At 27.4% G+C, this 13,185-nt stretch overlaps 1 protein-coding gene and 1 long non-coding RNA gene across 2 annotated transcripts in view; one reads left to right on the top strand and one right to left on the bottom strand.

Annotated features, from left to right (window-relative positions):
- The window catches only part of LOC142326757 (uncharacterized), a 50,988-nt gene that overhangs the window by 29,045 nt on the left and 8,758 nt on the right, over positions 1-13,185 (bottom strand). The window lies entirely within an intron of this gene.
- Positions 6,018-7,480, top strand: LOC142327134 (protein sneaky-like). The gene is made up of 2 exons (XM_075370032.1): positions 6,018-6,127; positions 7,139-7,480. The coding sequence occupies exons 1-2, from the start codon at positions 6,104-6,106 to the stop codon at positions 7,451-7,453; spliced, it is 339 nt and encodes a 112-aa protein (XP_075226147.1). The 5' UTR covers positions 6,018-6,103; the 3' UTR covers positions 7,454-7,480.

Below are 13,185 nucleotides of genomic sequence, written 5' to 3'. Positions count from 1 at the left end.
GTGTAGTGCCTTATATATAAGTGAGGCATGGATGATTAGTAAGAGAAAGAGACTGGATTGAGGCTTTTTGAGTTGTGGACATGGAGAAATCTGGAAAAGTAAGATGGATGGATAAAGTGTGGAACGAGGAAGTAATGAATAGGATCAAAGAAGAAAGAGCAATTATGTGGGAAGTACACAAAAGAAAAGTAAATTGGTTAGAGCATGTGGTTGGATGAAGCGAGAAAGAAGGAACTTAAAAAGGATGAAGGGAAGAATGATATTTGGGACAGGGATGGATGAAGATAGCAGTGGCATAAGATAATATCCACCTGGCAGAACACCAGATGATGAAGAAATTTTGAGTAAAATAGTTGAAAACTACTATACATTAAATTTTAATTCTTCATTTAATAAATTTGTTTCCTGTATTGATAAATTAATCCTCTATTTCACTACAATTAAATAAATCTGACAACACATTAAATTTATGTTTCAGCTTGTCTTCCTAATCCTCGAGCATTGAGAAAACAATATATTTATAAAATCTGTGGATTATATTTATTTACAGTTTTTATCACTGTCTTTCAGTGTTATATTAGAAGAATTTTTAGAGTAATTTGTAAATTTTTTTATAGAAAGGTAAGTAAACTGATGCAATTTAAAATTTTTAATACTACAGAATAAAATTATATTTAAGAATATATGAATTTAAAAATTCAAAGTAATTTAATAATTTTCTTAGTGTTAGAAAAAACCTCTGATGTCATATGTGGAAGTGTGGGTTTGAATACTAAATTACATAAATTTCTAAGGAAATATTAAGATGAATTTAAAAACTAAATAAAAAAATAGTAATTTTGTAAGTAATTATATTCTGCTACTAAGAGGGAACTAGCTGAAGTATTTTAAAAAACAAATGATTTCATAACTTAACGAACCCATAACAACTTTGTATCCATGCTAGTATATTATTTTGTGAGCATTTCTGTTGTTGGTGAGTGTGTGTGATTGTTCTGTGTAGTAAAAAAAAAGGCTGACAACAAAGTTGCTTCTTTCCTGGCATTGGTTACTTATTCTTATATAGTGTAAAAATAATAATACATGAAAAAAGTGTAAAAAAATTCAAAAGATTATATTTTTTACTTTTTTCTGCCCCTCACCCCTTAAATAATTTTCCAAGAACATGTTTCAATTTGTCTAAGTTTGATATGTTATATGTTAAATGGAAGAAACTGAAAAAAATCAGCTAAAAAATGTTCAACCAATAAAAGGTAGCTAAGATTTCTTTTTTTGTGGGTGGGGGTGTATTATGATGAAATTTAAATAAAATAAAAAAGTTTAAAAAGAAATCAAAAGGTTGATATTTTTAAACTTTGACTGGCTCCTCCACCCGCGCAAGTATTGTCTTTTTGGGTCACATGCACTACTACTGTGCTTAGGAAGACAAAAAAATTTTATTTAAAAAATATACAATAAATAAAGAGTTTTTTACATTTTTGAGGAAGGGGAGAATTGGTGGCACATTTTTTTTTTAAATGGTAAGATAAGCATGTATAGAGTTTAATATAAAGTGGGGTTATGTTTGCAAAATTTTGAGAATTGACAGCAAAGAAACTATTCACTCCACCCTCTACAGATATTGACCCTAAATTTTTACCAATAAATTGGCCCATATGCAAGAGTCTCTGTGCCAAATTTCATCAAAATTGGTTTATCCAGTCAAAAGTTTCATGATTTTTATTTTGTGACAGTTCTTGTTTGGCCATTACTGAATCTTGTGCTTTTAATTATTTGTTTAATAGGTTCATCTTGACATTTGTGCAATGTTTTCTGTTACATTAATTTGTTTGTTCAAACATTTATTTGTAGGATCTAAACAACTTGTACATTTTTTGCTATTTTAGTTGGTCATGTTTTATTGTAATGCACACGATGAATTTTTGTCCAGTTTTGTTTGATGAATTTCTATCCATATTTATGTATTTTCTGTAAGGTTTATGATGAAACTGTCTTGTCAATTTTAACATATTATTTGTATTTGAGATAAAGAATGTCTTTATCTGTTGTAAGAATGTCTTTATTCTTCGTATCTGTTGGCAGGGGATTGGTTAAACCTTTGCCATCCATTTTTAAGCTACTTCTCAATAAACGTGTGCTTAAAATTTGCAAACAGATCCATTCAAATGCAATGCATTTATTACACTTTTATTTAAAATGTATTAAGTAATGTATGCATTAAAAAGAGATAACTAATGTAAGTTTAATTTAATTTAAACACAGTATTCAATTTTCTTTATAAAATTTATCTACGCTAATTAACTATGTGTGAAACAGCTTTATTTATGAATATCATGTAGGTTTACGATTTATCTAAATTAATCTATGATAAGATTAATACGTTTTTGAGAATAATTTTCTTAAAAATATTCATGTAAGATTTTTTTGGGGTGTCAAAGTAACCAAATTTATCTTAATAAATTTGATATATGTTTAAAATTAACATAAAATACACTGCTTATGTGCATATAAATTTACGCTTATTTCCCTATTTCTCCTTTTATCTAAATTTTGTATCTATTTCTAATTTCACGTAAGAAAAAAATCTGATTTGGTCCCCACATGACTTCCTTGTAAGTCTATTAAATTACATATACACAATTTTTGCTGCACTTTATTTACACTTATTTCATTTGAAAGTGAGAAATGATGCTTCAATTCTTTAATGAAGTGGACAATTACACAAGTATTGAAATATTAGTTTTTATGAACATCAAATATTTATACAATTATTAATACAACAATCTTACATGAAATATTAGTAGAGAGTAAAAGTCCCTTTATTTACTTGTATTACCAGATCAGTATTATTCATATATCTTCATGAGTTGCTGATTAACAAAAGTTAATAATTAAACTATTCCGTTCAGTGAACTCCTGGTTACAAATGTTAATTTTGACCTAACTGTGTAAAATATTCAGTTTTTATTGGATTATTTAGTGAATAATCAAAAATGAAAAAATAACAAAATCATACATGAAAACGGAAGATAGCATGAAGAAATAACTCAAAAAAACGACAAGATGAATATGAATGGGAAAAAATGTTAAGAATAAGGGAAGAATAAAAAAATTGAGATAAACAAAACGAGGAAGAAAATGTTAAAACAAAAGAATAAAAGATTTAAGAGAAAATGAAAAACATAAGAGGAAGAAAATGTTAAGATCAAGGAAAGAATAAAGAGACTGAGAAGATTATGAATATAAAGAGAGAAAACTTGAAAACCAGAGAACGTGTACACAAATTATGATCAGAAGAATTATATCAAATCAAAGGCGAATAAATGATTGGCAACAAAAAAACAAACAAAATGATGATCATCTCAGAGTTACAGAAAATATTGTCAGACAATATCAGAACAGTAATGAAGTAAAAGATACGAATGTTTTGCAATTTATTAAAGATCTGGCATGTATGGTTCAGTGTATATGTTGTTCTTGAGGTTACAGAAATTTCAGAAAAATTAAATAAAATCTAAATTATAATTTTCAATTTGATTATTTAATATTAATGTTTAACCAAATCTATATGTATACACATGTAATTCCTATTAAATTACATTTACACATTTTTAAATAAGATTTTATTTCACTAATAATTTTTTTCATTAACCATTGAATTACTATTTATTGTAAAACTTTTTTAATAATTATTAAATTAATATATTTAAATTAAAAAAAAAAAAAATAGTTAAAAAAATACGTAAAAAGTTAAAAAAAAAAAACAAGTAGATTCGATGTGCCTTTCCTCCCAAATATTTCATTAATTAAAATTTTAATTTTGATTGCAGTCAAAAAGGGAGGTTCACAACTAGATGTTTGAGTTTTGTGAGACACGTACGAACATACATATGTACATACAGACATCACGCGAAACTAGTTAAAATTGATATTTTCATTGAAATCTTAAAACCAGCGATCACAATACACCTTTACTTTGAACAAGGAAGTAATTACAAGTTCATGAAAATTATTGTGATTAAATTTCACACTCTTATATTAACTGGAATAAGGATTTAAAAAAAAGTAATATTAAGTAAATATAACCATTCATTATAAACCCAGTGAAAGTTACATACAAATGTAATAATATTTGTTATTTATTCACTGTGATTAAGGACGCCCCATGCTTTTATTATCCATGAAATGTCATCAATGTTCTTTGCTAGCAGTACCAAGTGGTCAGCAAAACCAAGAGTTTGTTTTGATTTTTTCAGCCTATTTTTAATTACAGGGCATTTTTTTGAACCATTCCCTCATTACCATGACAACAGTTGAATAATAGCGATGTGAGCCCATTGCTTTCTAGCAGAAGTTAGTTGACCCAACTTCTTCGCAAAATAGCGTTGTTGACACTCAAATACAAGAATATCAATAGACTTCACACTGTCACCAGGACAGCCTCATGAGAAATTGTACAGCCTCACCTGTCACCGTTTATAACAACTTATGTCCCTATAAATTTTTAATTTTAGGCTATCCGCCCAAACAAGTGCAGCATGTTTGAGGCAACATAATTGCCTCAAACACACCCTTATAGAGGATTCTCAAAATAAAATTCAGGCCCCAACCCAGATTAACCACATGTAACGAATATTCATTAAGGAGCACTTCAAGGTACTTCTGAACCTATGGCCTGACATTGAAGTGCAGACTCGTGCTAATGCCAAATCCTTCAGCGGCATCATCTTTGTTTTATCTGGGCTGAATACCATCAGGTTGATGATCCCAGGTATCATGCATGCACGAGAGGCACGGAGTTCAACCTCAATTCGTGAACATTCTTTATCGCTTACGCCGTAAGCGATAATGTGACAGCCGCCAGGCAACTTCAGTCACATCAAAGAATCAAACTCTACACAATAAGGGACCCAGAACACTGCTTTGAGAACAAACCCTTAGACAGTGTCTAAGGGTTGTGGCCACCATCACAAGTAGAAAATTTTGATATCCTAAGTAGTATGCATTATGCATTACCTGCATTTCATTTTTTGTACACCCACATCTCTGTAATTGAAATAAAGCAGAAGGCCACTGCAGATGATTATATGCCCCAGATATGTCAAGGAAAATCCTCAAGACATTAGGCCAGTTATTATTTTTAGTTTACAGTCTGCATGAGCGAGTTTACCATTCTGTGTGGAAATGTAAATGGTTTGATTTTAGACTTTGTATTTTTCTTGCTCATGTATGTGTGTAATGTTAGGGCATTCCAATGCTTCAAAGCTTCCGATCACATTCTAAGTGGCAGCCCACTGTACGCTCCAAATGCTGTCTTCTCTGAACTCTGGTGTTGCTTGGTGTTGTATTTCTTAAAAGACCTTTCATGATTGACTGTCAAGGGGTCACATGTGGTGGGATTAAGTTCTGAGAGTTACAACTCCAGATGTGATCTAGTAAGGTGTGATTTGATGATAAATGAAGTTGTTAAGTTTTAGATTCAGTTCGCCAGACAAATTTCTCCTATTTGTTATGGATATATCCAGGTGCCCCTTGTTGATGCTCAATCTGACAATCTGACTTTTGTTAGTTATTTTGGAGAAAAGTTACAAAGTCTGATCCTACATTATGCCTGTTTGTTCAGGTTATCAATTTCAGGTTATTTTTTTTGTGAAATGTATTCTTTTGTGTATGTAATTATGATATTGTACTGTAAGCATATTTTGTTAAAACTGTACATGTATGTGTCTAATCTTTAAAATTGTACGTCTAGAATATTTGGATGATTGTTAGTCTTGTGTTTATGTTTTTCCATGACAGCAGTGGCAATCATCATTTATAAATTATTTAACCCCTATGAGTTATAGTGAATTTATATGGATTGAAGATCCATATATATATATATTAAAATGGATCTTGACAAAAATTAATGCATTAAAGTATGTAATGAGTAAGTTTCTTGGTAATTAGATTACGAAATGATAAATTTTAATTTTGTAATAATAAACATAATTGTCTGAATTTTAAATTGTAGAGAGAAAAAAGAAGAGTCCTTCATTTATACAACAGCTATTTAAGACAGCGTTTCTACTTTTTCAAAAATATAAAAAATGAAATTAATAGAATGGCTAGAAATGATAAAATTGAAGTAAGTAGAATATAAAAGTATATACTTAAATTTTTTTGTATATGCTGAATTTTTGAATCAGTACAGTTAAAATGAATGTTTTAAATGCATGCATCCATGAAATATTTACACAGTACCTCTTTCTTGTTAGTTAGTTTACACACTTAGTATTATAAACATTTATGAATATAGTGTAGTACATTATTATTATTATTATAAAATATATATATATATATATATATATATATTTTTTTTTTGTGTCTTAATTGTAGTATATTTTAGGAAAAGCAAGAAGCCTGGTTTTAACTGAACAATTGCCTTAATCATTTGTTTGGTTTTTTGTATAATCCTATGATTGGAAACCGTGTTCTTGGAGAATCTCACAGGCAGAATTATTACTGAGATTGAGCTGTCTTGAAAGAAGTGACTGCTCTGCACAGTATCACTCATAGAGCTAGTGTGGTTGCTGTAAAAAAGTGAATGTGAAAACTACCGATGTAACTAGTGATTTGGTGTTAATTATATTATTCTATAATATATATATTATAATAATTATATTATATATATTGTATATTATATGTACAATATTCTATAACACAATCTAACTTTGACTGTGTTGTGACTTTCAACAATCTTGGTTAAAAAAATGGTCAGTTAAAAAAATTTATAATAAAGGATTCTAGAACCTCATTTATGTAGAGCACATAAAGTTACAGCATATATGCAAGTTAAAATCTGATTGTATTGTAACATCTTATTTACTGTCAGTTGCTAGATTGTTTTTAGAATTTAAAAATGCTGTGTGAACTCCATCAAGAGCTCATCTCCTTCATGTTATATGTAACATAATTTTTTATTATTTAAAAATAATAATAAATAGCATTTTTAAGAAATTCTGTTATTTTTGTAATCTGAAGAATATATAACTCCTGCTTACTGATAGTAATTGCTTTTAAAAACCTTGCAATTTTTAGCTGTTTAAAAACTGTGTGATTGGTGAACTTTTTTCTGATAATCAATTTTTTTTTTTAGCTAGAAAACAACATCTGGCTGATAATGCGTGAATATTTTCCATCTTGGTTTGGTTGGCTTAAAATATTTCCTTTTGCAAGGTACCACTGTTTTATTTGTAAAGACACTGAACCAAGGAAAGGATTTCCAATCACTTGTAAAAATCCAGAATGTCCTGTTACATACTGTTCTCGTTGTTGGATAGAAATCGAGCGATATTGTTATATTTGTGATACTGATGGTTTAGGTGATGGTGATGAAAATAAGACTCTCTCTTATTACAAGAGTTACGAAAGTATCAATCTTGCGAAGGATAATATTTCATTGCTAGAATGATTTTATTGACAAAAAATGTATGTACATATTTTATGATCAATGACTTTTTTCTTAATTCAATGACACTTAATTTTGTATGCAGCAGGACTCACATGAATGATGCGATTTATATTACAAAATTAATATTATCCCAAAAATAGTCCATGATAGTAAAGAAATACCATTACAATATTTATAATTACCAATTATAATTGGGCAAATACGTAAATAAAAACTCACGCACGCACGCACGCACACACACCAATGACTGCATTCTGTGCATTAACATTTCATAGTGCACTCTCTCTCTCTCTCAACCCATGTTATGGGTTGAGAAATTAAAAAAAATTGCATGATCAGATATAATTTTCCTTAAACATGTGCTTAAACATGAAATACTGTGTGGGTGAATGCAATTTAATACATTACACAATATTATTCATCGAACTCTGATGCTTAATGTCTAAAGTTATTGGAGAATTAATTAAAATTTTTTTTTAAATGTTGTATTGCAGCTGTTAACATGATTGTGCTACAGTAGGTCTGTTGTTTTTAATTCATACAGATTTTTGTGTTTGAGAAGCCAAACAGATCATCTGCTTGTATTCATTGTTGAACTTCAGAGTGTCTTGATTTCAAACAGATGCATAATTTGCACTAAAACTGTTTTCTTTTTTCTTAAGTGTAAATAAAACTGTGCAGAATTGGATAAAGAATATAAAGGTCTTTTTAAAAATTTCTGAAAGTTAGTTGTTAATTAAGTTGGAGTTTGGGGTGGCTTCATCTATCTTCTTAGGAAGGAAATCCTTTATTTAGTGGATGTGTTTAACTTTTTAGTTCATTTTATTTTATCTATTTGGTCATTTTCTTTTTTTCTTAAAAAAATTTGATCTTAAACTATAATCTTCATAAAAAACTCTAATCATCTTCATAACTTAAATTAATTTTTTAATTAATTTAAGTTATATTTTTTAGAATTTAAAATTGTTGTGCCAGCATTTGTGGTTATACATCAGGTTTTTAGGGTTATTTTAATTATGGTTTTAATCATTTGTATCTATGTTAGATTTATATTTTTTTTCTCTAGGTAAATTTGGATTTAAACCAGGATTAGATACCCTTTTATTCAAAATCAAATTTATTTCTCCAATTTTCTTAATAGAAATTTAATAGATCTGGGGGTTGGGTTTTTAAATCTTTTTTGAGGAACCTGTAATTTAAATGATAATCCATAATTTTGTGTACCTTTAATTTCTTGTATATTGCTGTTGAATGTAGTAAAAATTTGATTTTTTTTCAGAATTATGTTAGGTCAGATGTTAATTTTTGTTTTGGATTTTTATTTTGATTATTATTAGAATTTGCATTTAATAGTAATGTTTTTAATTAATTTTTTGAATTTTGCTCTTAATTATGTACATATCGCCCATTGTAAATTGAGATAAGTCATAACAAAGTAGATTTACTGGAAAGTTTATCTAGAAACTGATTTTGAGTTTTATTTATTTACAATAACTAACTTTATTTACTGTTCAATTCAGTTATCTGATTTTTTTTAGTCTGTTTATCTTTTCCTTTTTTTTTATTTGATTTTTATTGAGGTGGATAATAAAATCTTATTTTATAATAACAATTTTTTTAGGTGCCTTTTGTATCATGGTTTATTCATTTGAGATTTATTTTTTTCTCGAATAATACTTTAATTGTATTTTATTAAATAATTTTTCAACAATAAAATACAAGTTTTAGATTGTTGCTTTTTTGTTTGTGGTAATTTGATTTAATCAAGATTTTTTTTTGTTTTCTTTTCTTTTTTTTTGTTGGATTAATAGCTTTTAACATTTAAACAGACAGTTCAAAAAAAAAAGAAATGCAGTAAAAAAAATTAATTATTAAATAAAAAATAAGTCATAAAAAGTTTTTTTCAATTTCAAAGAAAACATTTAAAAGGATTAGGAAAACTTTTTGGAATTCACTAATCACTTCTTAATTCTACAAATTTTTATTTATTTCATTACAATATTTAGAGGCTTAGTTCTATATTGAGGTTTATGAATTTAATTAAATTACATTAGATCAAAAATAATTTTTCTTGAAGACAAAAAGAATATTAGTAATGAAACAATTTATTTGAATAAGATTGAAGGTTGTAAATTCAAATCTTACAGATTACCTCATATAAGAAATGAAGTGTATCCTGACAGGTTTTAATGCATCTACCAAAGAAAGAAATGATCTGTTTAATTTTCAGTGGAAAATATTTTTAATTTTTTTGGGGTAGAAGTTACATTGTTAAGTAATATTTATTGCCACTGATTACTATGGAGTATTATATTTTTACTCGATATAAAAATCACTTATTATCATCAATATAAGTGCTAAGAAAATAAAGCTCACCTATATGAAAACAGTTTTTAATCATTAAATCACTCTCAGACTTGATAAAGTAAATAATTTACTTTGTCGATCCTCAAAAGATTTCTATACCTGTATATACATGTAGTTTTTGTCTTAACTTAGTTGTTTGAAATTTTAACTAATGATATGTCATTTTGTTACAGTAAAATTCTTAACGTATTCATCACAGTATAAAATTAACATGTTTATTTATTGACTAGAAAGGAAAAATTGCATTTTAAATCAACCTTTTGGCAGATTTTTAATGTAGTTCCAGAAGAGGTATTGTAGTGGGAACGTTTCTCTTACCAAGCCATAGTTTGTAAAAAACTGAACTCATCTTTGCTTTGTCATTGTTGCACAAACTGAGTGAAGGTATTATCTATCACTTGCACAGCTGAATTAAGTGAAGTATGCATTAGTAACCATCATTCTAGATTTTCCTCAGTAATCCTGGCAATAAAATCTCGTTATTCTTTAGAAATGCTACGTTGTTTTCCTCGTTACAGATGGTCTACATAAGATTGTATCACCTATTCATACATTGTATCACAGAAATGCTACGTTGTTTTCCTCGTTACAGATGGTCTACATAAGATTGTATCACCTATTCATACATTGTATCACTCTTGTATGGTAAAACTCCTACAAAAAGAAAATTATGTGGACTTATAATTTTGTGTTAACATTCAGGTCAGTGTTTTACTCAAGCATTTTTTCTTTATTAAATGATTGCTTTCTGTTCATGCCATACTGGAATGTGTATTTCTTACTGGAGCGTTGATAGTGCTTCAATACATTGTTTATATAACTAAAATAAGTGCAAGCTAAGCTTTAGTATGACTTCTATGTTATTTATCACTGGCCTTAATGAAGGTAATCTATGCTATCATACAGTTATTTCATATTAAGTGTTTATTTGTCTGGGAGTAATCAATGCAGAACCAATATGAGAATTCCAACACTGTTTTAGTCTAGTGTTCATTGGTCCAGATTTTTGCAGTCTTATAACAATTACATGTTCCTCTATATCCTAATTTTACCGTCTTTGTTAAATGTTCAATGCAATTAAATAAAAAAACAGTCTGATTATTTTTAAAAATCACACAGCCACAAAAATTTGTAATTAGATTCCTCAGGATTATGTATGTACTTTCACTAAGACTGAAAAGATCTTAAATACTTCAACTCTTAGATCCTTAAATTGACAATGAGGTATTACTATATCTAAATGGTTCTTCAAAATATGTTATATGTTAATAAAATTAACCAAATAAAAGGTGTACAAGAAGTTAAGACCTCTTGCCACTTGAAAGGTCAAAGGTCTCTAGCTTACAACCCAAAATAAAATTATAAAAAATTGAAATTCTACATTAAAAAATGTTGTCCAAATATATTGAACCCCCTGAAAAGGAAAGAAATGAAATACACAGTAGTGCCAATGAAGATTAATCTGTGTTTTATCAAAATATGTTCCACCTTGAGAAAAAATTGCAACACAACATAGTGATCAAGAAATCCTCTTACCCATCAAGGACAGTTTTTGATCTATCATTATTTTTGATCTAAGGTAATTTAATTAAATTCATAAACCTCAATATAGAACTAAGCCTCTAAATATTGTAATGAATAAATAAAAATTTGTAGAATTAAGAAGTGATTAGTGAATTCCAAAAAGTTTTCCTAATCCTTTTAAATGTTTTCTTTGAAATTGAAAAAAACTTTTTATGGCTTATTTTTTATTTAATAATTAATTTTTTTTACTGCATTTCTTTTTTTTGAACTGTCTGTTTAAATGTTAAAAGCTATTAATACAACAAAAAAAAAGAAAAGAAAACAAAAAAATTTCTTGATTAAATCAAATTACCACAAACAAAAAAACAACAATCTAAAACTTGTATTTTATTGTTGAAAAATTATTTAATAAAATACAATTAAAGTATTATTCGAGAAAAAAATAAATCTCAAATGAATAAACCATGATACAAAAGGCACTAAAAAAATTGTTATTATAAAATAAGATTTTATTATCCACCTCAATAAAAATCAAATAAAAAAAAAGGAAAAGATAAACAGACTAAAAAAAATCAGATAACTGAATTGAACAGTAAATAAAGTTAGTTATTGTAAATAAATAAAACTCAAAATCAGTTTCTAGATAAACTTTCCAGTAAATCTACTTCGTTATGACTTCAAATGAATAAACCATGATACAAAAGACACTAAAAAAATTGTTATTATAAAATAAGATTTTATTATCCACCTCAATAAAAATCAAATAAAAAAAAAGGAAAAGATAAACAGACTAAAAAAAATCAGATAACTGAATTGAACAGTAAAAACTTAGTTATTGTAAATAAATAAAACCCAAAATCAGTTTCTAGATAAACTTTCCAGTAAATCTACTTTGTTATGATTAATCTCAATTTACGATGGGCGATATGTACATAATTAAGAGCAAAATTCAAAAAATTAATTAAAAACATTACTATTAAATGCAAATTCTAATAATAATCAAAATAAAAATCCAAAACAAAAATTAAAATAACCTTTAAATAACTGCACCTATATCTAGAATTTCTAGCCAAATGATAAAATTGAAGTAAGTAGAATATAAAAGTTTATACTTAAATTTTTTCGTGTATGCTGAATTTTTGAATCAGTACAGTTTAAAATGAATGTTTTAAATGCATGCATCCATGAAATATTTACACAGTACCTCTTTCTTGTTAGTTAGTTTACACACTTAGTATTATAAACATTTATGAATATAGTGTAGTACATTATTATTATTACAAAATATATATATATTTTTTTTGTTGTTGTTGTCTTAATTGTAGTATATTTTAGGAAAAGCAAGAAGCCTGGTTTTAACTGAACATTTGCCTTAATCATTTGTTTGGTTTTTTGTATAATCCTATGATTGGAAACCGTGTTCTTGGAGAATCTCACAGGCAGAATTATTACTGAGACTGAGCTGTCTTGAAAGAAGTGACTGCTCTGCACAGTATCACTCATAGAGCTAGTGTGGTTGCTGTAAAAAAGTGAATGTGAAAACTACCGATATAACTAGTGATTTGGTGATAATTATATTATTCTATAATATATATATTATAATAATTATATTATATATATTGTATATTATATGTACAATATTCTATAACACAATCTAACTTTGACTGTGTTGTGACTTTCAACAATCTTGGTTAAAAAAATGGTCAGTTAAAAAAATTTATAATAAAGGATTCTAGAACCTCATTTATGTAGAGCACATAAAGTTACAGCATATATGCAAGTTAAAATCTGATTGTATTGTAACATCTTATTTACTGTCAGTTGCTAGATTGTTTTTAGAA

Source organism: Lycorma delicatula, chromosome 6 (genome assembly GCF_047948215.1).
Source record: "Lycorma delicatula isolate Av1 chromosome 6, ASM4794821v1, whole genome shotgun sequence".
Lineage (NCBI taxonomy): Eukaryota > Metazoa > Arthropoda > Insecta > Hemiptera > Fulgoridae > Lycorma > Lycorma delicatula.
Note: the sequence above shows the minus strand (reverse complement) of the source record. Positions and strands in the feature narration are given on the sequence as shown.

Excerpts from the sequence above, each read along its gene's own strand:
- LOC142327134 (XM_075370032.1), top strand. The coding sequence starts at position 6,104 with ATGGCTAGAAATGATAAAATTGAA. Across the intron at positions 6,128-7,138 it reads CTAGAAATGATAAAATTGAA|CTAGAAAACAACATCTGGCT; the intron begins GTAAGTAGAATA and ends TTTTTTTTTTAG.